This window comes from Corvus cornix, chromosome 4 (genome assembly GCF_000738735.6).
Source record: "Corvus cornix cornix isolate S_Up_H32 chromosome 4, ASM73873v5, whole genome shotgun sequence".
Classification (NCBI taxonomy): domain Eukaryota; kingdom Metazoa; phylum Chordata; class Aves; order Passeriformes; family Corvidae; genus Corvus; species Corvus cornix.
Window position 1 is genome coordinate 50,603,824 of NC_046334.1, and position 12,900 is coordinate 50,616,723.

The window sequence follows — 12,900 nt, forward strand, 5'->3', positions numbered from 1 at the left end:
GGTTCCTCAGGCTTCAGCAACACACTCTTGCTCTCAGTTCCCCATAGGAGGGAACTGGGAACAGGCCTTTCCCTAGCTGAGAATCTGAGGACACATTTGCTCAAAATTCTCTATTTATACAATTTCTTGCATTAAGAACTGTTTCTATTTCTTCAGCAATCAGTTCTCTAATTCTGGTTGCTGTCAAGCTGCTTCGGAATAGAAACTTGCATTATAAAATTAAGCAATTTGTAAGGAAGTAAGACTAATTTTTTTTTTTAACTAAAGCTGTATTAAATATAGGAACAGAAAGAAAATCACTTTTAACACTTATCACTGTATTAGTATCTCCTACTAATTAATTAATGATGTGCAAGTTTACCACTAAAAATCTGCATGTCTTTTTTTTTTTTGAGACTGAAAGCTCTGACTTTTTTCAACCCCACAATGATTACTTTTTATAGCAGTTACTTCAGTGACCTAAACTGAATATGAACAGTCTTTGTGTATCTACAAAAGCAACTGCATTTTCTACTCAGAACAGTGCAAACAGTTTACACTTTCAAGAGACTATGCTTTTAGGTGCTTAGTCAAAGGTTTCCCTTAAGTCAGTTGTCTAACTTTGTACCAAACCATGCAGGAAAAACAGGTATAACTATTCTTTTTTATTTAAATAATTTTAGGAGACCAAAACAAGTCAGTACTTTAGAATTCATTATCCACAGAGACATCATTCAGGGGTTTAGCCAGCATCCATATGGCCAGTGGGGGCAACATCAATCTACGTGAGACTCAAGTAGAGCTTTATCCTCCAGCCCAGAATGGGCCCTATGGCTGAGCCTGGCAGCACTGCAAAACTCAGCCCTGAAGAGCCTGTGTGTAGGTAAGAGACAAGCTGGATAAAGCTGCATGTAAAATGTGTAAAGAAGATATATTAAAAGGTAATGTTTATACAAACACCAGGAAAACCGATTTTATAGCACATGGGAGTAAATTCCTTCACATGTTGCTTCATCTGCAGGCCTGGCGACTTGCATGGTGAGTCTAAACACTTACGTTGCTCAAGTGGGGGGTCACTCATTTTTAAGTAATAGATGCAAGGGGACAGCTTTGCTTCGAGGAGGGCAGTTTCCTCCTCCCCGCCTCCCCTGCCCCCCCCCCCATCCCACAGTCTTTCCCTGTTCTGGAATGGGCCACCATCTTATAAAAACTGGAAAGGCTTGCATTTGTGTTGAAATCCCACAGCAACAGCTCCTACATTTTTACTGATCAGATTTTGGCAGGCAGGAAAGCCTTCTCTATTCACAAGCCTCATTTGATATGTCTAAGTACACTGCTTTGCTTTCCCTCCCAAATTAGTGCTGACAATTAATGGCCATCAAAAGAATAAAACTAAGTAGTTGTGAGGAACCAGCATTGAAATAATTAGTTTTGAAAGCCCAGAAAGCACTCCTAAAAGCAGTTAGAAGTGTGTTTGTGCAAGAGCTTGTTTCTCTAAAAACACAGTGAGCTAGCTCCGTGTGCTACAAGTTCTGACCTCTTCCAAGACCAACTCCTCTCCGACCAGCTGCCTTGCCCAGCTGACAAGTGAACAACGAGGGAAGGAAATGGGGCATCCCTTGGGGGCATCCTTGAAGTATGTACTCAGCGGCACCGCTCATCTTTAAGAGCAGCCATCTGTATAGGAGACCGGCACATTTACAGGAGTCGGCACGGACATCAGCCGGTATCGTTCCCTCACATAACACGGCAAACCGGGCCTCATGTTATGCATGAGACAGAGCCTGAGACATGACAGCAGAGGCAACTACACGTGCTCCACCCAACAGGTCTTCACCCAGAGAAAAAAAGGCAAGTGGAAAGAGAGAAGGATACATTTCGATTTTTCAGGGTGTGTCTAAAATTCAGCAGTCTCCTTTCAAGACAGAATAGAGCAAATCCTTCTATCTGAGAATTTGAACAAAGGCAACAGTCACATATCAAGCAATTCCCTCTTACCATCTTCCCAGGGTTGGTATTCCACCTGTTAAATATTCAGGAACAGGGAAATAGAAGTAATTAAGCAACTGACCATTTACACCTGACAACAGAGAAGAGCGAACCAGGTTTTATGTGGTCTGCCTAGCAGCCTACGCTGTCTGTTAAATTTCAAGATAAAGTCTTTTTCCCCAGCTAATTCATTCAAGGAACCTACAATTCTTGCCTGTCATACAGCTGTTTCACACACTTGTCCTCTTCTACACGTTAAACTGTGCCTCGAGACAGAATATCATTTGCAGCTCATTTTAAATTCAGAATGACTGTTCCATTGGAATTTTTTTAAACAGCAGCTCAAAAATATATTCTAGAGATCTTTAACCATCTTTACTGCTTTGCATCCATATGTAATTTCAGTTACAGTGGAAAATCCTACTGAAGCCCTAGACACACAGACGAAGAAGCCACCCCAACACATGCTTTACCACAGTGAAACATGTAAGTGTCCCACTAAAATCCAACTTATTGTTCTTCATAAATTAAGAGCATGACAAAAAACAGGGAAAAAACGAGTCCAAAACAAACAGTGGGAGCGCTGTTACACATTCCTCAGAGTACACAAGTAGCGTTAGACTCCAACAGGCACTAAGATCAGGCCTTCTGAGCAGTTTTAATTACAGCTCTCCCCTTTTGCAGATCCGCAGCAACGTTGAACAAGTCAGCCAGACCTCCAGCTTCGCTTTTAGCCCCTAAACCCAAGCCACGTCTGACAGCAGGTTACCTTTACTGGTCACTTGGAGTGCCCCTCCTTTTCCCTGGCTGAACAATACAGCAGGGCTCTGCTCCCTTCCCAGAGATGACTGACTTGCCTTGAAATTACACGCGAATATCTGCAAGCCCTACGGCTGGACTTTGCTGCCCGAGCGCGGAGGGCGGCGGGCGCCGCGCCGCCTACCTTGGCCACCCAGCTGAACAATGGTGACATCCTAGGGGCTCCGGCGCGGCGATCCCTGGCTCCGGTCGCTCCTCTCCGCCTCTCCCGCCCGGCGCTGCCGCCGCCTCATGCGCCGGGAGGGGACCGGCCCGCCCGGCCTCCCGAGCTGTGCCGGCCGGCGGCACCGCGAGCGCTCCGCGCGGGGACGCTGCCCGTGGCGGCGCCGGCTGCAGCCGCGGGCTGCGGGGCGGGAAGGTAAGGGAAGGGAAAGGAAGGGCCGCGGCCGCGTCCCGCCCCCGCCGCGCTCCGCCTCCGGCGGGGCTCCCCGCGCCCGGGCTGCGGGCCCCGCTCCCGGCGGGCGGGAAGGGAGCGGGCTCGGGAAGGGAGGGGGCTCGCCCTCCGGCAGCGCGCCCGGCAACGCAGACAACCGCCGGCGGCCGCCAAGCGCTGCCCGGCCACGTAATTCAGCGCTGACGACGGGATTCGTAACTAAAACTTTCTGCGAACATCCCGGCATCGAAGTCATTCCTCACATTAAAGGATCGAGGGAAAATCATCTGTTTGAAACCACTGTGAAATGTTACATTTCCAGTCTGTCTTGCCATTCGTGTTAGCTAATGCCATTTGACATCACACGCTAGCAGCTCAACTTCCAGAAATCAGACTGTCGTAGAAGACCAGACAGTAGTGTACTTGTTTCCGGCAGGTCCTGGGATGTTACTTGCCACTCAACCAGGAATGCTGCTCATTCCTGTCGTTGCTCCGGCTGAGCCGGCTGTGAACATCCCCCTCCTCTTCTCAGTTGCCGTTGGGCTGCCCGAAACAACTAAGTTTCCTGAGTTTGGAGGAAGGTCACAGAACTAGGAAAAGAAAAAAGGCTTGGAGTTCACAGGAAATAATCCACTGGGTCCTAAACAAAAAGCCCTTTATTTTCTACCACCTCACAGAAACAACATGAAGAACTAGATTTGCACACTTGTAACAGGAAAGCATAGGGGTCTGTTCTGCACTTCTCAATAAAATTCAACTGGTCAAAGTTAGATGATGAAGTGCCAAATTCAGCTCTTCGTTTTGCCCAAAGACACTCTGACCAAGACAGCCTACTCCACTGGGATAATGCCCTTCATATGCTTGCACTTGCACACTTACGGCCAATGGAATGATCTCTGGGTTAGAGCTGACACTGCTCCAGTTGTTTGAGTTATTAAATGAAAACAGGAGGGAAAGAGTGACATCCACACACATGGGCTGGGGAGAAGTAAAGCCAATCTCACAGGTCACCAAGGCAGAAAAGAGGTTGTTTTGGCCCTTGCCCTAGACTGCATGATACTGCAGCCCTGGGTTTGGTTCATGCAAAGAAAGCAAGGCAGCGAGCTGCCAGAGAGCTCTATCACCTCCTAATGCTGTGCTGGTGAGTGCCCTAGCACTGGTGTATGTCTGTAATGGGCCGCAGAGGGATGAGAGGGCAACACAAAAGCAGCTCTTCTCAGGCTGTACCTAAGCTACAGTTTCTGAAATTAAAACCTTAACAAATACATTTCAGATCTTCATAAAAGGACAATAGAGTTCAATTTTCTAATAGTTCTATGGATAAAGACAAGTCACAAGGATGGCCAATGGCTCTCTCTGTCATTATGATAGTGGCCGTGGACATTTTGATTGTACAGATGTTCTTAGCCATAAGCCCAATAAGTGACTAAATTTGACTGACACCCATTCTGGTAGCAGTCTCTAAAGGCTTTACTGGTATGATAGAGAAATTTTCACTGCTGCTACTGTTTATGATGTACAGAGCACATACATGAAAAAATTACATCTGTTCTCAGGGCCTTAAACTCAGAACCTGACAAGTACTATCATCTGAAGTACAGAACCAGGTCTGCTTTTATTTCATAAAGCAACTGAGGGCAAGAGCAAGGCAGAATGCTCCTCATTATGTGCTGCTCATAGTTGTACAGTATAACCACTATATTTGATGGTAGCCTAAGAGTCTCAAGAGTCTCATTTCTCTAACGCTGAGTGTGAACAATATTACTTCTAAATAATTATTTCTTCCCCTTTCTCTGAGGAGCTGCCAGCTTGGGAGTTTTTCCAGCTCCCCCTTCCTGACTGGCATCTTTACACAATTTTAAACTAACAATACACACATCTCCCCCTGAGTCCACATTAAACACTGATGTCAGTCAGGATATCTGGCTTCTCGCCCTGTCTGCAACTGGCTCAAACAGCGATCTCCAGTGTGTAACTTCACACTACTTAACTTCCTACTGTTACATGTAGGTGTTACAGTGACATTTGTATGATTTCAAATGCACTCTGAAAACTTCTACATGCTTCTATAGGATTGGGAAGAAGCGTGGTCTTGTGGTGAAGACTCTGAATTAGGAGAGTAACAATGAATGAATTCTAGCTTCTGCTGTTAACATGACTTTCAGGTATGCTACATAACTGCTCTCTCTGCTTTAGTTCATCTGTTAAACAAAGATGACAGATGCCAGCCTTGAAGGAAGGAGGAGTGGGCACACTTTGGCATTTGGGAAACAGCTGGAAGTGAGGCTTAAGTGTTCAGCTATAAAAACAGTTAGGAATGCATGAAATTCTTCAGTGTAAATGAAAAGGTCACTGTGTTGCTTACCTTCCAAAAAAGATGCATTTAGTAATGTAGTGGGAACAATAACTGCATTAATTTTTCAGGATGTTCAAATTTCTAAAAACAAAACCTCTGTATTTCAGTATTTTAAGTTTGGCTTGTGTAGATAACTGTATCTCCAAAAATACTACATACCCATTTTGGGAAAATGGAAAAATTCAGGGCCAGGGAGTAATATCTGTATTGCATAAACAGTAAGTAGCACTTGACACCATCTTATCCAAGTGTATGATCTCTTAAAATCAAAATAAACCTCTCAGTCCTATAAGCTGTTCCATGTTATCATGGAAAGTATTAGCAAAATATTTGTGGCTGTTTTTAATACAACAACAATTACAATACATCAAAGCCACAACTTAAAGCTTACATCATCAGAAAGGTGATCTTTCTGTTTTACAGATTTCTGTTTTACAGATTTATGTTTCCTACATAAATTTACACATACACAAATACCCTCATCATTTTTTCTCCAACAAAGTTTTCTCCATTAAAAGAAGCCATTTGGAGAATGAGAGATGAAAAGAGAAAGGAGACATAAGGAAATATTAGGAAGAAAGGAGGGTGCAGTTGACCTTTTAACTCAAAAGAGGAGTATTTCTGACTCATTGTCCTCTGATTTCAGCTTTCTCTAGGATTAATTAATGTAATAAATATTTTTGTGACTCTTCACAGTGTGTCATCACTGAATAATGTCTCACAAGAACTTGCATTAAGGGTATAGCCACAACTGTGGTACCTGAGAACTGGCCTCTCCTGTTGCTTTTGTGTTAACACTAGTGGTGGTTTTAAAGCAGACACCATTCCCATCTAAAGCTTTTTCTTCTGAATTGTACTTAAACATGTTTTGGCAGTTATTCTTCTCATGAATTATGCCCTCTGTCCACATTCACTTACAAGTTTCACTTGTCTCCTTCCTCCCTGTACACAAGAAGGTCTTGATAAATTCAGGTGAAAAAAATGCAAGAAAAAAATATGCCTGCCATTTAATTATCACTTTCCAATATTTGGTCTTTGTTTAAAAACACCCACAATTTTTATCCTTTATCACTTATTTCTCACCATTCTTCAGGATTTCCCCCAGTATTGTCTCATCCTTTCTCATTCCAGGTGTGATGGTTTCTACTTTATCAGAGAAAAAAGAGAGGAACAAAGTAACTACTGTGAGAGTATTGTTTGTGATGCAAATTCAAAATGTAATAATGTTTTGGTTCTTAGATGCAGCTGTAATAAAACACACCAAAACAGAGACGTCTAAGTAAGCACCAGACTTTTATGGCACCTTCATATGATGCAAGATGCAAAAAATTATTCAACTGAATCCAGCAAAGGAAAAGAATAATGAATCCTCTGCATTTCCTCCTATCCAAAGACTCAACCAAGCCTAACTCAGTGGCTTCTGAATAGATACTGTGGTGAAGAAAAGAATAAGCTTTGTTACTTCTTTTGTCTAAATTATAAGCAAACATTTTTCTCAATACAAAATAAAATATTAATCATAAAACCAAATTACTTCACCAAACCAGATCTGTGCCAGCCCCCTGATGAAAGACAACAGCAAGACCTGACACCTAACCACAGACTGGCAGTGGCTGTTCCTTTAATTCGAAGTGCATAAGGAGCCATGCTAAAGATGAAATCCAGCTTTCACCAAACCACCTGGGATGTCTTTCTTAGTGGTTTCTAGTCACTCGGTGGAAACAGAAATGACAATGATTTGTATAATCTTCTTAGTACTGTGAGTGAAATGTTCTGGCTATTTGCTAACCAGTAGCAAACACGAAAAATGCTGACATTGGGCCAGTGCCCAAAGATAACTTGCAATTCACTCCCTGTGTGGCAGACAGAAGAGTTCCTCACCAGAGTGTTGGGCACTGATTCAGCAGCAGAGTCCTTTCCAACCTCTCCTGTAGGTTTAGCTTACTTATAATTGTCTTTTCCACCACAAAATTTGTAATTGCTAAAATGCTTTGATGTAAGTGATATTAGGATTTCTCGTTCAGGAATGAAAAGTTGTGTTGGTGATGGGCTATCTGTCCTCTTCCCTACCACCACTATCCCTTTGCTATCCAACAGCGTCAGAGCATAAAAGGTTACCATGTGCTGAGGCTCATTTGGGATCCTGTACCTCAGCAGGAGGACTGAGGGAAAGCAAGATGTGAAGGGAAAGGTGATTCTACACCTGTAGGAGAGAAGCGTAAGAGCACATGGGCCACGTTGCTCACTCAGCAGACAGTGGAATTGAAGTCCTCCTTGGACAAGTAATATCCTAGAGGCAGGGTTAGATCAACTGGAGAGAGGTCATGAGAGTATTAGATGATAAAATACCTTATAAGGTTGAAGTAGCTTTCCTGGTTGGCTACCATTATCTCCAGATTCTTCCCCATGGGTCTGTTTTGGACAAAAAAGTATTTAGGTGTTCTTCTTTTCATTTGAAAAGTTGTATCTAGAGAAAATGGTTTTGCTCTTCTTATGCCCTGTTAGAAGGCAGTTGTAGGTGATAGCAGATGCTGGGATGATCAGTCAGTTATCTTGAATGGAATGGATAATTTACTTGCTCCAGAAAGTTCAGAGTGGAAGGGTTTTGGTGAAATCCTTAGTCAAACAAGGGACTGGAGAAAATACTACTCACAGCATGTGGAACTCATCATCCTGTAAAGGTAACCAAGGCTATACAAAATCAGCGTAACAGTTAACACAATCTAGCTTTAGGATCCATTAGTGTCCATTCATAAACATTAGGGTCATCTGATGCAAAATGCTCGTCTGGACTGAAATCATAGTGCCACTTCAAACACTTCAAAAAACATTGATGAGCAAACTTTGGATTGGCAAGCTTTATGCTGGATTGAGTATTTTTTGTCTTCCCACAGACAGAAAATAAAGCTTAAAGCTGCCAAGAACTTTGCCATGGGGTCTGACTAATTCCACTCAAGCATAATCATATGTCTGCATTTGACCAAGATGAAATGTGCACTGCTGAGCGATCTAATTGTAATCAAATGATCAGATCTCTATAAATGAGTGACAAAACACAGCCTGAATCTACAGATAAGTCCAAGTAAGACTTATGAAGATTTCTTGTGAAGAGATCACTTTGATCTGGATAGTTGGATGCAAAAAACCCACAAGGATGATGTGGCAAACGTGCAACAGGGAAAACTCAAAGCACAGCAGGGAATTGCCACAAAGAGACATCAGAGGTTCCATGCATTTATTCTGTCTAGTAATGAGGGTTTTGTGGAAGCTGTGAAACTAGCAGGAAAAGCAGAAAACAGGCAGAGCAAACTAGGAAACTGCAGAAGCAAATCACAGAGCTCAAAGTAAATGGGGATGCTCCCAGTGTGCAATGACAAATACACAGGTCAAGCCCTTGAGATCATCAGCTAAGTCTTGACTGTAGCTAAAACAGCTGGAAATCTCCTGTTTTTCCTCCGTGTAGGGCAGTAACTTTTGGTCTTCTCAGTGTCACCAAACTGAGGGATAACTTAGCTGAGCTCTCCAGAATGCTGAGGTGGCTCTGGGGAGAGAGCAGCAAATGCCACAGGGATGACACACACCTGCATGGACACCCAGACACAACTGGATAAACTATAAAATACTAATTATGCAAGAGTGCTTATTTTAAAAATCATGCAGCACTGGGATGCAAAAGATGTGAAAATCAAATTGCCATTAATGTCCCCTGGCACTAGATACATGGCCCTGAAAGGACTTTGCACCCTTTTCCATCAGCTTCCTGCTGCTTCCTTGTGACAAGCACTCACAGGTCTCAGGAGAAAAAAAAAACCTCTTAAAGTTTTAAAAACATTTTCAAAATGCAATTAATTAAAAGTTATACTTAGAGTGTTTGTTGATCTTAAAGCTTATATGATTAACTCAAGTCAGATGGGAAAAAAACCCAATTCATTTGAAGGTAGGTCTCATTTCCTTTGCAAAGAAGCACTACCTCACAGTGGGAAAAAACCCCCAAACTACTAAGCACTTCTACTTCCAATAATAGATAAGTTATAGAGTAAAAAATGTCTAGAAAGTATTGAGGAAAACCATGAACAGAACATGACATGTCTCATTTGACTGGTTAAAACCCAAACATAATTTTAATTTTATCAATTCCCCATATGCTATGGGAGACATGTATATTATGAATGCCTATTTCCATTACATGGGACTTCATGTTAGTTTAGTTAGTCCACATTTACTGTAGCCTACTAGAACACTCTAGTGATGAGTAATATAAAATAAGCAATTGTATGCATTGTTTTACAGAGTTATAGCCCAGCTCTTTGTTCACATAATTAACTATAGATTCATAATTAACTATAGACAAAAAAATAGTCCCATTGCCCTAGGCATATTATTTTGTGAACTTCAGTTGCAACAGTAGGAGACGAGGGAAGTATATTGAGTTCCACAGTATGGAGAGCCATGAAAAATAGCCAGTCTTCTCAGTTCTCCACAATTAATAACTTAATTAAATCTATTTCTAACAGCATTGATTTCTCATCATTCAATTCAGCCACAATCCCCATAGACAGTGCACAGATTCTAATGGGCTTATACTGTAGTTCACATACTCTAAAACAACCCCCATTTCAGTGAACTGAAAAAACTCCAACAGTTAAAATAAAACTTTAAGTGTTAACTATTCTACCCCCAAACCAAAATATTCTTGGTTTTCCTGGGAATTGCTTAACAATAAGAGCTATCAGTTCAGGCTTATCTCTCAGTAGGTGTAGGGTCCAGAACTTACCTCCAGTCAATGGAACTATATTGCAGTTCACATATGATGAGAATCTGAGTGTAAAAGCTATTCATTTGAGAATTGCTCCCACCAAAATCACAGACCAAGTTGTTACTATATCCTTATGGATCTCAAGCATAGATAAAAAGAGGAAAAAAATACCATATTGTCCTGTTCTTTTCCAGAATCAAGCTGAAGAAATTTTAATTTCTGTAATGTTGCCCTCATATCATAAGCCTCCCTGCTCCGGTGCTCTTGGACAAAACCCTGGTGGGAGAACTGCAGCAGCCACATGAGAACTACAGCAGCCCCTTGCAGTTGATTAAGAAGTGCACTCAGCTGCCTGCCCAACCCTTGCTCTGCATCACTTCTCATCACCAGCCTTCCATTTGATTGCAAGCTGCAGCACAGTCCTTCCCTAGATATTTCCAGTGTAATCTGAAGTTGAGAATACCACTGGAACCTACAAGCATAATAATTTGCATGTACAGTAATTTTGTATGGAGCATATAAATCTACCTTTTTGTTAAATTATCTGTGATTTTTATTTTGTTATGTTGTACTGTTGATTATATTCCTTCTCAGCTGTGTTGCAAGTGGAAAACTTTATCAGCAATGTTCCCTTGCACACATTTTTAACTTACTGTTTCTAATCTCTCCCCTTCCTACCCTCTTCTGCAGGCTTATTAACCCATTGAGTGTATCTTTGCCAGTGATGTGGACTCCTTGCCTTTGTATTTTTGGCTAAGTCATACTGTCTTTCAATTACAGTGAAAGCCACAAAAAGGCAATAAACCATCTTTAAAACCAAGATTCAAACACTGTCTTTACCAATCTGAAAAACCACTTTCCCCATGATTCAGCTGGCTTTCCATTCAGAAATTTGCAGTTCCAGGTTTCATTACAAACAACATTGCACATTTAGTTATTTTAAGACAATTCTGTTTTAACTCCTAAAAAACACACTGGAAAACATTTGTGAAATACAACACACAATAGAGAGGCTTTTAAAATACAGCAACGGGATTTATCCTTATGGCTCTTTTGTTGTTTTGATAAAGCTGCATCGCTTCAAAGGGCTCAGGATATACTACTGTAAGTCACCACTGCACATTTCAGCCACATGTGCTGACTGCGCTTCCGCTCCTCTGCCACAACAATGGAAGACTTTGCGTGCTGAGTCAGCCATCCACAAACACGGATCCACACAGACCAAACACAGTCCCTCACCACAGGTTGTGTTAACCATGTCTTACCACCAAGAAGGTGAGATAGCTGCATCATTTCATATAAGACTCATGGAGTTGATAAAATTTGGAAATGTGTACGTATTTTCAGAAATAAAGTCTAAAATATTATTTGACATGCAGTACACTACTGAAATACATAAATAATCACAGGTCAGTTCTGCCATTTCCTCCTTTCTGGGTATTCTTAGGACCAATAGGGAACTCTGGCATTCCAGGAGAAACCTGCACAAAGCTGGATGGATGGGCTGGACGGCTGAATTCTTCACTGAAGTGATCTGGCAAGTTCAGATACCACTGCAACTTGCAAGTCTGAGCTCACGTATTTGAATAGTTTGCAAGACTTAACTCACATACTTGAATGTGTCCACAGGTGCAAAGAATGAATAAGTGAACCTCAGAAGTCATCTGAGCAGGTCTTTTAGAAACATAGAATCAATTTAGGTTGGAAAAGACCTGTAAGATCATCAAGTCCAACCACTAACACAGCACCGCCATGTTCACCACTAAACCATGTCCCCAAGCGTCACATGCACACATTTTTTGGATGGTGATTTTACCACTTCCCTGAGCAGCCTGGTCCAATACCTGACAACCCTATTACTGAGGAATTTTTTCCTAATATCCTATTTAAACCTTCCCGGGTGCAATTGAAGCCCTCTCCTCTCCTCCTGTCACTTGTATGTGGGAAAAATGGCCAATCCCCGCCTCACTACAACCTCCTTTCAGGTAGTTGCAAAGAGCGATAAGGTCTCCCCTGAGCCTTCTCCAGGCCAAACACTCCCAGCTCCCTCAGCTGCTCCTCATAAGCCTTGTGCTCCAGACCCTTCACCAGATCTGTTGCCCTTCTCCAGCCCAGCCCCTCAATGTCTTTCCTGTTCTGAGGGGCCCAGAACTGGACACAGGATTTGAGGTGTGGCCTCACCAGGGCCGGGTACAGGGGGACAGTCACTGCCCTGGTCCTGCTGGCCACACTATTGCTGATACAGGCCAGGTGCTGTTGGCCTTCTTGGCCACCTGGGCACAGCTGGCTCATGTTCAGCTGCTGTTCACCAGCACTCCCAGGTCCTTTTCTACTGGGCCGCATTCCAGCCACTCTGCCCCAGCCTATAGCACTGCCTGGTCTTGTTGTGACCCATGTGCAGGATGCAGTACTTTGCCATACAGTTGGCCCTGGCCCATCAGTCTGTCCTGTCCAGATCCCTCTGCAGAGCCTTCCTGCCCTCCAGCAGATCAACATTCCCACTCAATTTTGTGTCACCTGTGAATTTAGTGAGGGTGCACTCAATCCCCTTCTCCAGATCATTGATAAAGATATTAAACAGGACATTTCATCCAGGGTATATTAAATTCTCAAGTGTCCCATTGCTTG

The 12,900-nt window shown here is 42.7% G+C and overlaps 1 protein-coding gene across 10 annotated transcripts in view; it reads right to left on the reverse strand.

Annotated features, from left to right (window-relative positions):
- TBC1D1 (TBC1 domain family member 1) overlaps positions 1–12,900 on the reverse strand; it is a 101,457-nt gene that overhangs the window by 66,556 nt on the left and 22,001 nt on the right. Inside the window, exon 1 of one of the 10 annotated variants that reach the window (XM_039550891.1) lies at positions 2,912–3,079. The exons of the other annotated variants lie outside the window; for them this stretch is intronic. Within the exon in view, the coding sequence (XP_039406825.1) occupies positions 2,912–2,941 (30 nt within the window). The 5' untranslated portion in view covers positions 2,942–3,079. Of the gene's footprint in view, positions 1–2,911; positions 3,080–12,900 lie in introns of those variants that run through there. 10 annotated transcript variants of the gene reach the window in all.